The 18,344-nt window shown below is 39.2% G+C and overlaps 2 protein-coding genes across 2 annotated transcripts; one reads left to right on the plus strand and one right to left on the minus strand.

Moving 5' to 3' along the window:
* Positions 1 to 4,815: 4,815 nt before the first annotated feature.
* Positions 4,816 to 6,575, minus strand: MRPL57 (mitochondrial ribosomal protein L57). The gene is made up of 2 exons (XM_082480518.1): positions 6,532 to 6,575; positions 4,816 to 5,287 (listed from the first exon to the last, which is right to left on the minus strand). The coding sequence occupies exon 2, from the start codon at positions 5,280 to 5,282 to the stop codon at positions 4,971 to 4,973; it is 312 nt and encodes a 103-aa protein (XP_082336644.1). The 5' UTR covers positions 5,283 to 5,287; positions 6,532 to 6,575; the 3' UTR covers positions 4,816 to 4,970.
* Positions 6,576 to 6,866: 291 nt separating this feature from the next.
* On the plus strand, positions 6,867 to 17,740 carry SKA3 (spindle and kinetochore associated complex subunit 3; the record flags this gene model as incomplete). Its single annotated transcript, XM_082491144.1, has 9 exons — positions 6,867 to 6,969; positions 8,833 to 8,897; positions 9,794 to 9,959; positions 11,614 to 12,034; positions 15,159 to 15,259; positions 15,859 to 16,040; positions 16,230 to 16,442; positions 16,633 to 16,751; positions 17,552 to 17,740. The coding sequence occupies 9 exons, from the start codon at positions 6,867 to 6,869 to the stop codon at positions 17,583 to 17,585; spliced, it is 1,404 nt and encodes a 467-aa protein (XP_082347270.1). The 3' UTR covers positions 17,586 to 17,740.
* Positions 17,741 to 18,344: the final 604 nt, after the last annotated feature.

Consider the following 18,344-nt stretch of genomic DNA (forward strand, 5'->3'; position numbering starts at 1 on the left):
CAAGAACACTTTGAGAACCTATGAACATGATTTGGCCACTGTTGGATGTTCTCGAGACAGAAGTAATAGTGCAAACTTGCATGTTTTATAAAAGTTGCAGAACGTTTCATCAAACTTTGCACAAGAGATTTTGCATTTGCTAATTTCAAAACTTACAAAAAGATTTGCTACACATTAATCTTGAAAGGTTCAGCTTTTTCTTCTCAAATATCAAGTGAGACATGCTCATCTGAATATAAGCTCTCAGCAGTACTGCACCAGCAACATTTCTTGGGGAAGACCAGAGAGACAGAAGACTGCAAGTTCAAATGGCCTGTTCTGAAGACCAACATTTGCAGTCCCAAACACTGGTGCAGCTGTAACAGAGGGCCCAGGATATCATCTGGCTTTTACTGCATCCGTGTATTGCAGCTGAGGTAACACATGCACAGTCATCGTCTAGCAGAACTATAAGCAAAATCTAGGTCTCTAATATGGTAAATATCACTGATTTAGCGATATGGTCTCTGCTCCCCGCAAACCCCCAAAGTGCTCAGTATACCCCCATGTGAATGTATATATACTGTAGGCTAACATCAGTATAACTTGTTTGATTTCTTAAGTCATGATAGGTAATCTACAGGAAAAACTGCAAGTAAACATACTGGGCTAAATCCCTGTGTGTTCTGTAGCAAGTGCTGGTCTTCTGAAACCTGTTCTTTGTACATCTGATGGAACTTTTTTGTGGCTTTTCATGAAGAGCTGATGTTTCTGACATCTTTACGCAGACCACAGGTAAATTTTGTCCCGGACTTTTCTCATGTTTCAGTTGAGAAAAGGAGGAGAGCAGTGTGCTTAGGATACCCTTGAGTTAGGATAACTCAGAGTTCAGTAATGCCTGCTTTTATACAAACAGTAAAAGTCACTTTCACAAATATGAAATGTAGTAAAATTATTCAAATATGATTCTTCCGCATTCACCACCCCCAACCCCACTGCCCCTCTTTTTTTGCCCCTGGAGAACTAGTTACCAAGAGAAACCCCATACTGATAGAAAGTTCTTTAAGGGAATTATATTGATGAACTCTAAGGGCCCACCAGTGAGTGGGATGGGGGGGTCAGGTTTTCCGGGCAGGCCCTGGCTGCAGAGGAGGTATCACGTCTAAGGCAGCAGGACAACACCTTCTGTCTTTCAGACTTCTGCCCTGCCAGGTGCCTAGCCTTAAGCGAGGGCACTCTGTACTGTATCAAAGAGTGGGATTTGCAAATGGAGAAAGCAAGCCCTCCTTGATGAGTTGGTGAGGACAAACAGCTGTTCAGTTGTTGAGTTGCAAGCAGACTTGGGTACGGCTCCCAGCAGAGGCAGGGGGGCTGTAGGGGTGCTCCAGGAAATGGGTCCTTTTGGCACATGCACTGTAGAGTGAAAAACTTCCAGTGAATGGAGGGGGAAGAGCAGCCCTGCCTGTTCAGGAGGTCCAAAGGGAGACTGATCCTGAGAAAACAACTAATTATAGAGTACTGGGTCACATATGTGCTGGTTTTGTGCTTTAACCTACTCTGTGTCAGCAAGCCTTGAAAATATCTAGATCATCACTAAAAATAACAGCCCTTAAGCTTTCAGAGCCATCAAAATAATTACTATTGCAAGCCATAAATAGTATTGTAGTTACTGTAGGATAGTTGACACTGGCAATTACAAACTATGCTTAGTATTTCTTACTGCATTTTTCTTTAAAAAAAAAAAATAATCCACATACACACACAAGTCATGCACACAAAATGACATTAAACTCCCAGTGTGAGGACAGAAGCCTGATGTAGGGCAAGATTTCAGTGTGATTTCTCCTCCAGATTTCTGAAATGTCTTAAGATGATAAACCTGTTCCGGTGAAAATAAGGCAAGGAGATCCATAAATAGAAAATTATACTTAAAACTACACAGCTTATACTGGGGTGTTTTCCTTACAATGATTTATTCACAGACTGTACAACATACACATAATTGCTGCTCCTACCAAAGGCATATTATGGGAGGAGGGCAGGAAGAGGTGTAGGTTTCTGTCATAACTCATTTCCTACAGTATTATCCCAAGATTGCAGTGTCACAAGTTAGATGCATCATAAGCCTTTGATTGAAAACTTCCACTTTAAATATTCAGAGGGTTGTTTTAGAGGGACTTCGGGCACTTTTATTTTTAGCAATTTGAGTAGAAATTATGGTAACATTTTTGTTAAAGTTGTCCCTTGAGTGTGGAATTCACAGGTACCAAGCTGCTTTTGGTATGCTCTTCTTACAAACTGGTCCAGAGTGCTTAAATGCCTACAGTTTTCAGGTACTGTTTCTTCACTCGTTTGATCAGGGTGGCTTTTCTGTATTGTAAACAATTTTTGGGGGTTTAGAAAGTTTGGTTAAGTTCAATACCATTTGATATGCACTCGAAGAAATTCTTGATCTAGCTGAAGTATGGTCCGGGTGTAGCTCACCAGAGCCCCAAGAGGAAGGAAAAAGCAGTGTTTGCAGATGTCTGGCAGATGTACCAAGAGATGCACTGACTCTGACATAAATTAACCAGATCTGCCTAGATCTGGAGCACTGACTGACCATATTTATTAAAAACTAAAAAAAAAAAAAAACCAAACAAAAAAACACCCAAACTTTGAGCTTCATAGTATATGTTCTTTGAGGACACCATCTAAAATTGTACATAATTGGGGGATTCAGGTATGCATTTACAGAAGCTCCAAAGAGCAGCTACTTTAACTCAGTGCAGATCAAGAACACATCTTTCACAGTACCTAAAAAATAGCTAGGTATGCAACGGCAGAGGCTCTTCTATCCCTAAATGGCACCAAAGAGAGCAGCTGCATATAAAGTGATTTGTTACAACACTGAACACATTTACTACACTCATTTCTAACAATTTATTTTGTATATATAGACAGCTTTTTATATGCATTTTTCTTAACTACATAACTGTCATGAAATGTAATGAAGCTGCAAGTTGTAGTTAGTTTTAATGCTGATTAAAACTGGTGTTTGGCCATTTGTTTTCTGCAGCAATTACTTGAATCTTGTTTCCATTAGGTAGTGAAGACCGATAATGTTTACAGGATTGCTTTCTTTGTTTTTTGGGGTTTCCCCATCTTTCTTCACATCCCCTGCCCCAAGAGACAGAGAGCACATGCTCAGCGGTCAAGCGGCTGTGTTGGGATGAAGCATCGGGATCACCTTTATTGGCACCAAAGCATTAATGGTGGCGGGCAGATTCCCTTCTGTTTACATTGCCTGGCTGACAACTTAGTGCTTAGCATGTTTCTCTCTGATTTCTCCTGTCCCTTAACCTGTTGCGATCAGCTTTATTGTGAGAAACTTATATCTTTCTGAATGGCAATTTACAATCAAAAATAGCACAGAAAGAGGCAGCAATCCCGCTGGTGAAAATCTGCCCTTTCTCCCTGTCCCCTTCCTAACTTGGATGAATTAAACACCCCTGGGTTATCTCTGCAATTGTTTTTGTATTTGCTAGCAAGGGTCATCAACATTTGCACTAATCACAATGTCCCAGCTGTTCTGCTTCCACAGTTATTTTTAATAGTGCTGCTTAAACTTGTAATGAGCTGTATTTAAGTTTGAGGTGAAGTGTAAAAGGTATACGTAATAACGATGCAATTATTTTAATTTTTTCTATGTTATAGATAGGACTAGTCTTATGCACAGAGAAAACATGTTGCCATTTATAGTTTAATACTTGAAGTAACTTTTTAAAATGGGCTTTTATAAATGAATTAAATACACATTCACACTGCTTTGCGTGGAAGTTCCTTCATGTTTTAATTGTATTGTGCAATTTCCCCATATGTATACTTTTCCATAAATGTTATCTTAAGTCATTTATAACCATTGAAAGTGCATTCAAGATTTTGTACATCAGCGTTCAGACCCGTTCGTACTTCTCTGAAGTATAATTCATGTTTAAATAAAAAAGTTGTACCATTTTAGGCCTCTTTTCCAAAGTGATAAAATATGAACGGACTTGACACTTGAATTAATCAGTGAATGCAACATCAATTTAATAAAAGTATGTGAAAGAATCTGAAAATTGCTGAGCTGTAGCACGTGTGTATTAGATCAGTGAGAAGAACTGCCTACCCTGGAAACACTTCGTAACAGTTCCAGTTTTTACACTCCAGCTGCAACAAACCTAAGATCACACTCACTCCAGGTCACTTGGTCTCAAGTGGGGAAAAAATAAAAACTCTAACTGTGGCTGACTGTATTCCTTCAGGACACTAAACGTGACTTAGAAATCAGATCGCCACTCAGCTATGTTCCTTTTGGATCAGAAATAATCTCTGTAAGAGAATGCAGTAACACCCAAGTTGACACTGACATGACAATGACACTGGCATTTAAATTCAACAGTTCTTGCCAGAAAGTTTAAAACCAGAACATTTTACAATCTTCCCGTGAGTTCCAGCCTCATACACTTAACTTTGTAATTCTAGTTCATCTTGGTCTTTGCGTGCCTGATGAAGCGAGCACTGTGTAAGTACCATCAGTCTGTCTCACATTAGTGTCCCTTCAGAAGGGAGAGGGACCGGTAAGAGCCATCTGGTCAGTACCAGCATATAATCCCTTTCAAAAGAGCAGGTGCATTCTAGCTTTCAAAGGGAAATTATTGAAGCTATACATCTAGTTCAAATCATCATCATTGCACTTGGTAACTCACACTGAGTTATGGAAAACTCCTGAAGAACAGAAGGCAGGCAGACGGTAGAGAGCCACAGAAAGAACTGTCTTTTTCTAAAGAGACAAAAATAAGAAAACACACACTGTTCTGTAGAACTGCATTTAATGTAAGATTTTGCATACCATAAAGAAGTCTCATTTGTCGTCTACCCTTACTGTATTACAAAACTACCACAATAGGTACAACAGCAGATCCCATGGTAGTGCATAATATGTGCCAATTATAAATATACCGTATTATTCAAGATGCCCACTTTTTTGTCACATTTAAGTGGTCTAAATGATCGCTCATATATCTATGCTCAGGAAATTTGGCCGTCAGTAGCCTTTTGTAAGCTTCCCATCTTGCACGTCTCTCTTCTGTGTTATGTTTGTACTCCTGTTGTCGTGTCAGGTAAGGTCGACTCAGCCAATATTCATTCTCTGCTTCAATTTCCAGCCTTCGGATCATTGCTTGTTTCATTGAAAGAGTAACCACTCTTGGTCGCCTGTATTTTCCAATCCATTGGTTTCCAGGAATTCTCTTTCGGAGTAATACTGTTGTTAAAAACATTATGCCTTAAAATATAGACAAAAATATAAAAAGCTTGGTACATTAGGGACATAAATTAAAGATTTAAAAAAAAAAAAAAAAGAAAAATCTGTACACACGTCACTGCCTTTTAGCTGGCTGGTTTGAAGTTCAGAACCTGATACTCACAACCAAACATTATGTACAGTAGAGAGTACAATGACAGAAATATTTGAAACTTAAGACCAGAAAAGGGAAACAGAAATCTTTATTTAGCTAGAGTTTACTCATTTATGCTTATGTTGAGATTAAGGTATCTCCTCCATAAATTATTTCTGAAAAATCCAGTCCCAAAGCATTCACTTCATTCATTCCTTCCTCAAATAGCTAAGTGCGTTGTCAAAACAGGGAGCATTTCCAGGTCCATCTGCTAGATCTAGATCTGGCCTTTCCTCAGTTTTAAGTTTTTAACTACAGTCACTCCATAAACTTACTAGAATACAATTATCTAGTCTTGGTTTTGAACTATGGGAAATCAGGTTTGTAGAGAAAAACAACGTCCTATATTAGACCAACTAGTGTTAAGCAGACAGCACAAATACAGCATCCAGCATAATACAGAGGTGCGTCAAAGAGGCAAGAAAGACCAAGCTACATTTAGATTTGACACACGTGCTCCTCAATAACCTGCTTATTAGTCCAAAACATGCTTAACTCCTAGGCCTGTCATTACACTATATCTTCATCAACTAACAAGTCAGCCAAGCACTTAAACGCGGCACAAACCAGCACTACTGCCGAGAAAAGCCACCCCGCCATACCCTGGTCCCGTGGTGCAACCACACGCTGCTGTTCCACGCTCTGGTCCAGTGACCTTCCGTGAACCGAAGCCGTGAGGCTTGGCGGGGGCACTGCTGCCTCGGCCTCCGGTTCTCCTCCGGGCAGGGGACGGCAGGGCAGAACCGCCCGTCTCCACGGCAGCGCCGGCCGCTCACCCTCGGGCCTGCGCCCGCTCCACCCTCCACAGAGGATCGAGCCCGACGGGCGACGCGGCACAGCTGCCCACCGAAGCTCTCCCGTGCCACCGGAGCCACCCGGGCCGCCAGGCACCCGACAGCTCCAGGTAGAGCTCGGCCCGCGCGGCGGAGCGCTGCTGCCCGGGGAAAAGGATCCCCCGCCCGCTCCCCACCCGGGTTATCTCCCGGTTCAGAGCCAGCCCAGCCCATCCCACGCTCGGGACGAAAAAGCGCTGTGAGATGCCACAGCCCCGCTCCCCTCTAGCCTCACTCACCGGCTCCGGTGACAGCTCCAACCCCCACAGCTAGGAAGCAAGATGGCGGCGGACGGCGACGAGCGGCATATCTCGCGAGTTCTTGTGAGAGCTCGCGTTGGGCGGGCGGGGCCTGGCGGTGCCAATGAGGCGCGCGCTTCCTGCGGTTCGAAGCTGGCGGCGGGCAGTAACCGTCCGCCGTAGGCAGCAGGCGGCCTGGCTCGCCTTTCTTCTCCTCTCCTCAGGGTCGCTCCCGGCTGCAGGGCAGTCGCTAACGGCCGTTCGCACGGCCTGGGACTTAGTCGGGGGGAGGGGGAACTCGGGCGGCCCTCTGGCGCTCCCCTTCCCCGCGGGCGATGGACGTGTCAAGGGAGTTCTTCGGCAAGCTGCGCGCCCTAGCCCTCACGCTGGAGAAGGAGGCGAAGCAGCTGGAGCGGGCCCTACGCCGAGAGGACACCGGTAAGATCACGCCTCGCCTCGTCTCATCTCGTCTTCTTCCTGGGGCTTCCCCGGGCTTTGCCCGGGCCTCTTCTGCTCGTAGGGCTGCAACCCTGCTCCAGGGCTCCTGCTGGCGTGTCCGTCCCAGCCCCAGGCAGCAAGAACCCGAGTTCGGAAGGTGATTTGGAGAGTTGCTCCCGATGACAATCCCAGGCAGCGCTGCAGGTTTGGGGAAGAGTGGCTAGAAAGCTGCCTGGCGGAGGACTTTAGGATATTGGTCAACAGATGGCTGAATATGAGCCAGCAGGATGCCCAGGTGGCCAAGAGGGCCAATGGTATCCTGGTCTGTATCAGGAACAGTAGCGCCAGCAGGACTAGGGCAGTGATTGTTCCCCTGTGCTTGGCACCGGTAAGGCCCCACCTCGAGTACTGTGTTCAGTTTTTGGGCCCTTCACTACAGGAGGGACATTGAGGTGCTGGAGCGTGTCCAGAGAAGGGCAACAAAGCTGGTGAAAGGTCTGGAGAACAAATTATATGAGGAGCAGCTGAGGGAACTGGGGTTCTTCAGCCTGGAGAAAAGGAGGCTGAGGGGAGACCTTATTGCTCTCTGCAACTACCTGAAGGGAGGTTGTAGCAAGGTGGGGGTCGATCTCTCCGGTAACAAGCGATAGGACAAGAGGAAATGGCCTCAAGTTACGCCAGGGGAGGTTTAGATTGAATATTAGGAAAAATTTCTTCACCGAAAGGATTGTCAAGCATTGGAACAGGCTGCCCAGGGAAGCAGTAGAATCACCATCCCTGGAGGTATTTAAAAGATGGGTAGATGTGATGCTGAGGGACATGGTTTAGTGGTGGTGCTGGCAGTGTTAGGTAGATGGTTGGACTCCATGATCTTAAAGGTCCCTTCCACCCTAGACAACTCTATGATTCTATGATGGATGTCACTCCTGAATGCTGGGGCTGGTGGCTCTGCTGAGATAGCCCAGGGAGCAGTTGTTCCTGGGAAGTCCTTGATTTGCATTCCTGCCTGCCATTGTGCCCCTGTGCTCCTCTGGGCATGTGGAGATGGGCCTTTGTCGTGCAGGTGGCTCCAGGGATGGGCCTGGGAGTAGCTCGCCAGGGTGTTATTTGGGCTCCTCTTATCATTGTTTCTCTGACCTCCTTTGTGGGTGTGTAGGTGAGCTTTTGTCACGGGAAAAACGGAATGTATGGGAAATCACATTCTTTTACTCTTCATGGATCAAGACAGGAAAACACATTTGCAGGGCTTGTTTTATTTTTGCACAGATAGCTCAAGCTTCTAATTGGATTTATCTCTGTGTCATGGCTTGTCACATAGCAGGTGTCCTCTTTTACACATATTTGCATTAACCTTGATTTGTAGTGAAAGAAGTAATGGCTGCTGCATGTATATAACATCTGCCCACGTGCAAATACGGTGGAAGAATTCAGCTTTTTGTTGAACAGTGTTTTTCAGTGGTGTCTCTATTGCTTTTTTCAATTTTTATTATTATTTCAAGTTCAAGCTCTTTAAGGATAAGAATTTAGCATAAATAATCCTTGACAGCCCAGGGTCCTACCTATTCTACCAATATCTGCTATACATTAATTTTTACAGTATTAGCTGCAACAGTAAAATGGAAGCCTGTGCAGTTTCTCTGTGTAGTTTAACATACTGTACAAACTGCAGTCTCATGCTGTGCAAGGTACATGATATGAACTAGTTTCTGTTTGGTTTTCTCTGTCCTGACTCTTTCTCTAACATATGACTCCAGCATCTCTAATATAGGAGATTATATTCTGATATAGAATGTACATGCACACTAAAATACTGATACCCCTGTTTTCTTTCCGAACTCTCTTATGTGAACATGCATATCAAAGACTATGAAGATGAATCTCCAATAAGAGTCTTGCATGACCTCCATTGTGAAATCAGAACTCTGAAGGTAAACATCTTAACTCACTTCCTTCTTGAAAAACTGTGGGGGGTGGGAGTTCCACAAACTTATAGTTCTGTATTGATCATTAAGCCACAATACAACTATATTAGTCAGTAGTTCTGACCCTTACTTTTATTCATTTATCTCCACATGCTTGTAATGGCTGTGGATGACAGGGTAGTACCCAAAAACTTTTGGGTGACTTACAGTAGATTTAGCACTGTTTATTAGTTTGTAATCATTTTTGTCACTTGCACCAGCAGGAGACAAAGGTAACAGGGAAGTTGTAGCTGCACCAAGGCTTAGGTACAAGGGAGAAGGGTTTAGGAGCAGCAGCTCCCTAGAGAAGAGGTATGCTTGCCTGTGTTCAATGACTAGCACTTAGAATAAAGAAAACCTTCACAGAAGTTTCAGCGCCTTCAGCCGCTAAACTTGTGAATAATGTTCATTTCTTTCATAGAAGTAGGAAAAATGGGCTCTAGAAATGAGCAAATGTAGAAATAATTGGGAGGTAAGCTAGGATATAAACTTCAGGTTTACCACCTGCTCTGCACAAGTTCTTTGTACATAGGGAAGTAAAAGTCCAAACTAATCGCTGTTATCTCATATTTTAATGGAGTAAAAGCATATATTTTTGGTTGAGATGTTACCCGTAAGTAGTTATCATACTGTGAACTGTCATCTTAGTTTAACTTTTGTAAGTTTTTGTACACATGCCCTATATATTCCTGATATTTTATAACCTAGTTTTCAGGTATAGATAAGACCTAAATATGCTGCTTATCCTTGTCTGAATTGAAGTTCAATACTTATTCCCAAAACACTTCTTGTGTAAACAACTACCATGTGATGATTTGAAAACCAGTATTTTTACTTTTCCCTCCTTGCCTGTGCCCCCAAAGGAAGAGGTTAATGCCAGTCTTGGTAAGAGTTGCTCTGAAAAACAAGCAATTAATGACTTTATGAAGGCAAGTGAAATACTGATGCAAAGAAATGCAGCAGATCTTGGAAAAATAAGAGAGCTGTTCCAGAAATATGGCTACAAACCACGTATCAAAGACTCTACAGGTAATATTTCTTGGCAATACAGTATGTGAAGGCAAATGTAATTTTCTACATGTTGCTCTTTAGCTACTTGTATATTTCTATTAATTAAGAGATCAAGTACATTTTATGTTGATTGCTTCATAATAGTATCCAGAGGGTAAAAGACTCTGTTGTCACTGGTACCATAAGATTAAACCAAAATACAAAAACTTCAACTAGATTCAGTTCTCCTGGTGTGCTTTTAAGTTAGCATATGTTTTGGTTTGTTTTTTTTTTTCCTGCACTAATAGTTATACTCGGAAAACCTGTTAGCAAACATGGTTTGATAACCAAGAGTATTATGCTGCTTTGGCTTCTCATGCATGGGAATAGATTGGAGATGCATCTAAACTGGTTTGTACTCATATTTGAGTAACTTAAATAATCACAGAGAAAATCTTAAAATAATACGCTGCGCAGCAGAAATGGGACAAAAGAAGCACGTACAGGGATTAGGTGACGTGGGAATCTACGAAGAAGCAGTAGCTTGATCGATTGGGGGGGGAGGGGAAGATCCTTATTCCAGTGAGAAAGTGCACGTGCACCTGTGTGAAAAATCGAGAAATGTCAAATGAGTTTAAAATACTATAACTGTCAGTGCTATATCATACCCTTTTTGGTATCAAGGGCCCAATCAATCTTCAAGAAGCCTTTGGCAGCACATGCCTTAACATTCCCCTGGGCACTATCCAGTCATCACACACAAAAAAAAATTGTGAATTTTGGTTGTGGACCATATTCACCTCCGAATTAAGCTACTACAACTGTTTTACAAAGATGTGGCAGAAGGCTCTAATTTTATAGTACCTTCCTTCCTGTGTCTCTCTGCCTTTAAAGAAGATTCCAAACAGAGCTAAAAGGTTAATTTATTGTAAGATGTATTTTTAAGTGTATCTGAATATGTAATACCAATACACACAAAAAGGTAATGCCTCTGCCATATTATTTTAAATAGCTTTTTTTCACCCTCTGCTTCTTGTGTGGTGCAGAAACTCACAAATGTTTTGGGGTGTTTCAGTTTAACTAACTACAGAAATGTACAAATTACACACTTGCTTATTTCTGCAGGGGACTCTTCTTGCTATCTAAAAACTGACCCTCTCATGACTTTTTAGTTGCTGCTTCATAACCTTTCTTCAGTATCGTTTTTCTGAAGAATGAGCATTCCAGTACTGTATGCTGCCTTTGCTCTTCCACAAAAACATTTCAGTTCTACACAGACTTTGTTTTCATTGTCATTTCTGTTGTACATTTTTAATAAATATCCACTCTTGCACTGAAACAAAAACAAATAAATATATTTAAGATTAGCACTTCCTGCCTGCTACATGCAGGGAGATGAATTCTACTAAAAATACACTTGTGTAAAAATCTTTCGAATTTAATTTTCCCTAGAAATAATATTTACCAAGAGAGTGAAATTCCGTAAATGTGTGATCTATATTATAAATACAGCTTAGCCTGATATGAGCTTTTGATATCTGTTTTATCTTCAGGTTCAATGCTTTAAAATGAAAGGAGGAGTCTATTTTTTTTAAATAATAAATTGGGGGGGAGGGTGTCCCAATTTTATTTCATAAATTCTTAAAACAGAAACTTCTGACATAACTTTTTTTTAATTACTTTTCTCAAACAGAAGAGGAGGAAGAAGTTAACAGTGATTCGACAGTGTCTGTCCAGAATAAACCTGATGAAGAAAAAACAGATGATGTACCTAATCTTCCTGCTTGTACTGAGAAGCCACTGGTGCCCAAAGACCCACTGCGTAACCCCCAGCTTTCTGATTTTGGTCTTTCACAATATGCTTTCTCCAGGCCTTGGAGTGCAGTGAAAGGACAACATGCAACAAATGCACATCAAGAAAATGCAAACAGAACTCCTCTAAATAAACAAAGCCCCTGTATTTTACCCAAAACACAAAAATGTATGCTAAGGATGGATGATTTTGAGTGTGTAACACCAAAACTTGAACGCTTTGGCGTTAGTGAACGTACCATGTGCATGAATGAAGATTTCACGATGTCACTTATTCGTAAAGCTGCTCAGACAAGCAAGAAGTAAGTAAATTACTGAAGTTCACATTGTTTCTCTACTGAATTTCCTGTAGTTCCTTCTTGCTGTACTAATTTCTTGCTGCTATTGCCCTTCTCTTTTTCTTCAAGCAGGTCATATGTTATTATCTACAAGCTGGTTAGTCCTGTGTCTTTATTCAACTCTCTACGTGTCTTTTCATGTACCCTTTGCAGTGCCAAATGCTGCCAAGAAACACCTCTCTGATATACTCCTTCTGCACCATGATAAGAATCTTCCATACACTATTTTCAAAGGGAAAATGTACAGTATATCTGTGATCTTCTGCTTTTCTTAACCTTGAATTTGGATTTGAGGACGTGTTGTTTGCAGTACGTGTTACCTTGCACAGCCAATTTAAAGGTTTCAAAACCTTTAGGAATATAGACCCAGAAAAAAACTTATAAAGCACTCTGTAAAATCCCTCATTGTAGAAACAGTGTATTATCTCTTACATTATCCAGCCCCACCTTACAACCTTACAAGTAGTTACTCTTTTTTTTTTTTTTTTTTTTATCTCCAGTCTTCTATTGAAAAGACATCTCCATATTTTCACTGTTCTAATTAAAATTAAAGAAAAGAATTTGCAGCAGTGAGGTGTAAAACACCTTAGCAGTAGAAATATTTTTCTGTACTTCTAAGGTAAGGTGGTTAGGTCATGTTAGTATTAGCAACACATTCAGCTTTAAAAGCTAACAGTATTTAAAAGAAACTCACTGTTCAGCAGCTAAATTTGTGGTATTTAAAGAAATTGTTAAAAAAACCCAACATTCAAAATAAGTAGTGGAAGTAATAATTTGGCTTTTTTTTTTTTTTTTTTAATCCCTGATATTTGCAATATAGGCACAGGTGTGAAGTTCTTCGGAACCATACCAATTTAAGTGACTTTGTCCCCCAAAGATCCAGTTTACTGCAATGGTTAAATTTTGAGTGTAATTTTAAGACTACTGGGAAGAAAAGTGAAAGTGAAAATACCCGTTTTCTTTTAAAGTAGTTTTGGGATATCTCCCTTTGAAAAGTTATGTAAATACGATAACATCTACAAAACTTTGTAGTATGTGAATTGTAATAACAGGAAAACTTTTACTGAATCCTGAAAGATACTAATTCAAAAATTGTTCCTTTGATAATATTTTGAATATAGTTTCAGTTTATTGCACAATTTAAGTTCTTTTGCTATCTATAACTTTTTGTGGTTTTGTACTATTTTTCCTGTTTAATAAGAACTGTTTTAAATGTGATCTTCAGTTTTAATTATGGCTGTAATTTATAAATGGATACATCCACAAATGTAGGTTCTATTTCTGTGGCTTCTGGTGAAATGATTAGACAGTCTACTAGCAATATTTATATATAATACCAAAAAAAAAAATCACACTAGCAGTCTTCCCTACTTTAATGCTAATATTAAAATTCTGCCTAGAATTAGTTGTAGCATGATTGCTTTTTAACACATCATCGTTGTTAATGACCAAAACAGATGGGCACACACTAATTGTGACTAAAGTTAAAGCTGTGTATGGATTCAGAATTAGTGGCATATATGAGAGGTCGTGACATTAAGTCATTAAAGTTAAAATGTTGTTTAACTGTCTTTTAGCTTATTTGTTTATTTTGCATCAATAAGTTAGAGTTAGCTGGCAGTTTGATCAGAGAGGTTGAAACAATTAAACAGCTTGTTACTTCAAAAAAGCGCTCATCTCGCATCTTGGTTAGAAAGCTCATCATGTTAATTGAGCAGAACACTAAGCCAGCAAATTAAAAATTAATAATAAGAAAGCTATTTTTTCACTGTGTAATGGGCAGAATCTCCTCCCTGAGGATCAGATAAGCAAAAAAACCCCACTAGTACAAATGAGGTAGCGTTATACCTGTAGTTTCCAGGTACAAAGACAGGTAATAATTCTGACTTTCTTGGACACAGCCCTGTGCTTCCGTATGCCTTGCTTGTGTCAGCCAGGTCTTGCACCTAGCTGAAATCTGTCTAGCAGCTGTGCATTGTGTGAGAAACACTTTAAAAATTCTTAAAAATATTTAGTAGACCTCAACTCAAACTGTGCTGTTCAGTTTTGAAGCAGGTGAAAAGAACAATGTACTTCGGTGCACCTACTACAAAACTGAAACCAAAAGTAATTAGGAAAGAAGAGGGGAGGGGAGGGGAAGAAGTACCTGAACAGAAGTGTTTGTTATACTTGTTCTTCTCAGTTGTAAAAACTAAAAAATGGTTTCGGGTATCTATAATACTTCCAAGGCAAAACTTACTTACTTGGAAAAAAAAATTATGTGTTTTTTTTTTAACTCAAAACTTGATCTGTGTTCATCTAAGTAAAATATACTGCCTCAGATGGATTATTATTGTGTTTTTTAAGCTTCAGCTTTTTGTAGAGAAGCTCTATATCTGGTTCTCATAGTTAAGATAACTTTTTAAACATTTGAAATAATTTTCTTATAGACACACTTTTGTGTAAAGTTTAGGTAAGCTTCCTCTTTTTTTCTGGTATTGTCTCCTAACTGTCTACACCCTTCTTCCACTACAATATTTTGGATATGAAAAAAGAATTTTAAAAATTTCAGTTTATAGTTTTGTGGAATTGGTATTAAATGGCTTTTCACTCTGAAGTCAGCTAGAGATTAACATAAGTGATCTTATTCAAACTTAAAAATGGAATTAAAAATCTTTTAGTGTTCACAATAATGTTAGTGGGTTAAAAGCCAAAAACATTTCCTCTTGTTCAGAATTTTGTAGGTAACAGGCAATTCAAAATAAAACAGACTGTACCCCTAGCTCAGAATTGATCATTTTGGACAAAGAAAATTGATCCTACCCTGAACACTTTTTCTTTGTTTTGTTTGTTGGGGTTTTTTTTTGTGCCTTGGATTGAAATCTTAGGGTATTTGATAATTTGTGGATGGACTGAACATCTGCATGCTACAAATTGCTGCAGTAGAATCGGAGATGGAAAATCTATGAAAAAATCATCTTTGAGGAAAATGATTTTTTGACTTGCATGTTGATGAACAAATACTAGAAAAGTGATCAGGTTGACTGTATTCCTTTAACTGTGATTTCTTCATATTACTTAAGAGCTAATTGAGGGGTTTGGTTTTTAGGTTGGTTAAAAAAGATGATCGTGAAGTGAACGTACCAGAAATGACATCCAGGAAAATCATGGTTACTCCTGGGTCAAAACCACAGCTGACAGCTGAGAATGGTAAGTTAAAAATATGTGAAATAAATATACATATGCATTTTTTACATAAGGCATGTGTAAATGCATTATAAAGACATGATAAACTTTTAAACGGTGTTTCTTGTTAAATATAATTAATTCAAGCCCGTTCATTCTATGAGTACTAATGTCTAGAAAATGAAATGTTGGTGGCTTCTATGGGAAAGTTTCTCACTTTGGTATAAATCTTTGCTCATTAGAAGAACTCATATCCATCTAGAATTGTGCAGAGGGATTCATCATTTTGTAACTGCAACTTATTTGAAATGGATGTCATCTCTGAGCATGTGGAAGAAAAGAAAGTTATTGGGAGTGGTCAACATGGATTCACTAAAAGGAAATCATGATAACCTTCTACGATGGCATGACTGGCTGGGTAGATGAGGGGAGAGCAGTGTATGTTGTCTACCTCGATTTTAGCAAGGCTTTTGACACTGTCTCCCATAATCTGTGAAAAAAATCTATGAAAAGCTAATAGACTTAGAAAACTAAACTGGGGCACTGGAGCTGATACTGTGTTTATATATGTGTGTATAAGTATATGTTCTTACTTTTACCCCACCCTCACCCCCTAATTTCAGCAGCTGACTGGATGGCTTCTCCTATGATACTTGTGTTCTGTACTCCTGATGTGAAAACCCCTTCCAGAACAAATAGCACATTATCAAGGTCACCAGAGACAAATGAACTGCCTCTTCCCACTCATACACAAACACCGCAGTTTCCAGATTTTGAAACAAGATGGCTAAAGACAGAAGCTAAGGTAGTAAATAGCAATTATGTACATTTTGACGCACTTTTTGCCACAAGCAGTTTGGGATTCTTTTCAAATACTACATTTTCTTATGTCATTGTAGAAGATCTTTCTAATGGTAATTTTCTAAGAACACTTATTAAATACTTTACCTACAGTAAGTAAATTAACTGAAGGCATTAAATACCTTTTTTGCAGCAGGTAAAGCAGGGGGAAAAGATTGAGTCGGTGACCAAGAATGATGCAACAGATAAACAATACGTAGAAGATAGTATTCCTTTTGCTGTGAGCTCTGATGAGTATCTTAAACATTTTGAAGACCCTTCTCCTCCCAAAATAAAACACTATGATCAGTTACTTAATACTCCTCCACCTCCAGAAATAACAAGGATACCAGATGATGTTCTACAGGTTAGCTAATATACTTTTTTTTTCCTAAATAGTTTTAATATCAAAATAATAATTAAAAGGGCTTAGTTCTATCAAATTTTGTTCTTCAAAAAGAAAGAGTTCTCTGCTACTTATTAAAAATGTATAAACTGTAATCTCGTTTTGAGTTCTTTAGATAATTATTTTTATTCCCTTTTCATGTTTTCTGTAGATTCTGTCCAAGTACAATCATAAAGTAGACTCTTCTAAAGCCAAGGAAATGGAGACCAAGCCAGGAAATACTACAAGATATGAAAGTGATTTCACTGATTACTGCAACAAAGAGAACAGGTATGATTAAATTTTAGAAATTTTTTTCAAGTAATTTAGTTTGGAGGAGCTATGAAGATGCTTTAATGCATTTAGAAACTCGTGCAGCTGCTTGCTCTTCAGCTACCAAAATGGCTCTTGATGCTGTGACTAAATAACTGTTCTTTGGTGTGGTATTCTTTATTGTAAAGAACAGATATTATAATTGATGGTGTGTTTGAATTCTCCTAACTTAAATAAAAAAAAAAAAAGGTAGAGTTTTACTGTTTTATCTGTAGGTCTTTAGGTATATTTTGCTTCGTGGCAATCAAAGCACTGGTGAATGCTTTCTTCTGAGTAAATTTAGGCAATAAAACTATGGAATTGGAGAAAACTATATAAGTGACATGACTGATTTCACGGTCGTTTTGGCAAAGACAAAGTTATTTAAAATGCAAAGCCACCTTATGAACAATATGTGAGATTAAATTAGTCTGCAATAAGTATGAGTAATCTTTGAACAGTGGAATAATGGTTTTTAAAAGAACTTGATTGATTTGAATAGAAAGAATTTTTTTGTGACAACTTGATTAAGTGTAGACATTCCTGATTCAATGTATATTACACTTACTGATTATCTGTTACTTAGGGCCAGTACAGATTATTTATGTAAGAGGTACAAGGAACATGTATGGAGTCAAATAACGAACACAACAACCCAGAATGAGAGCCTTCTTTTTTTCTTGTCAAGATAATAAAAAAAGGTTTTCAATGTTTGTGTCTTCTGCTAATTCAAAATATGATTGAGATAAGTTCATGAACTCTTCTGGATATATTTGCAGAGGACATCCTGGATTTTTCAAGCCAAACATCTGAAAGAAAGCTGCATATCATGTTGAGACTGTTACGCATTCATGGATCTTGTCACTGAATCATAACAAGCTCAAAAAGCAAAAGAAAATACTGGTGGGAGGAAAGAGCCATACAGAAGGAAAGCTTTTTAATGAAGAAAGTTTGATGTGGATAAACTTGTTTGCACAAACAACTTGTATTTGATTTTTTTTTTTTTTTTAATTGATATTGAGGGGTTTTAAATATATATATGCTTCAAAGACGACTGGGGTCACGTATGAGGTAGTACTTCAGTTTTTTCACCTGATTCTCGTGTATGTTTGTGTTTGCAGTAGGCTGTAGAGAAGCGTAGTTAGATTGCAATGAAGGGAAGGTCCAGTATATTGCCCCAAAAAGTGGGTGTCTCTGGCTGTTCTGGTGACACTGTACATCTTTTCAAGGCTGAGTTTGAAGAATAGTACTTCAACAGCATTTGGTATCTTAACAGAACCAAGTCTTTTTGTATGTGAAGAGTAACTCCTGCTTTACTGTTTAAAGCATTTCTATGCTATTAGTCACTTCTGCAATACTAAGACATATCAGACATATCCCTGCATCAGGCTATCTGTTACCTCTCTGATGGACAGGTATTTCTTATGCTGCTGCTGCTGCTTTCTTATTATAGTTTTCTTACATCAACATCATAATAGGTGCTGTACATTTGTTTTCCTCTTGACAGTCTAGTCTCTGTAGCCCTACAAGGTGACTCTGGCTCGAATATGAATTATTTGAAAATATTGTGCA

The sequence above is a fragment of the Vanellus vanellus genome, assembly GCF_965231255.1.
Source record: "Vanellus vanellus genome assembly, chromosome: 1".
Lineage (NCBI taxonomy): Eukaryota > Metazoa > Chordata > Aves > Charadriiformes > Charadriidae > Vanellus > Vanellus vanellus.

Coding starts and splice junctions, on each gene's coding strand:
- MRPL57 (XM_082480518.1), bottom strand. CDS start 5,282: ATGTTTTTAACAACAGTATTACTCCGAAAGAGAATTCCTGGAAACCAA.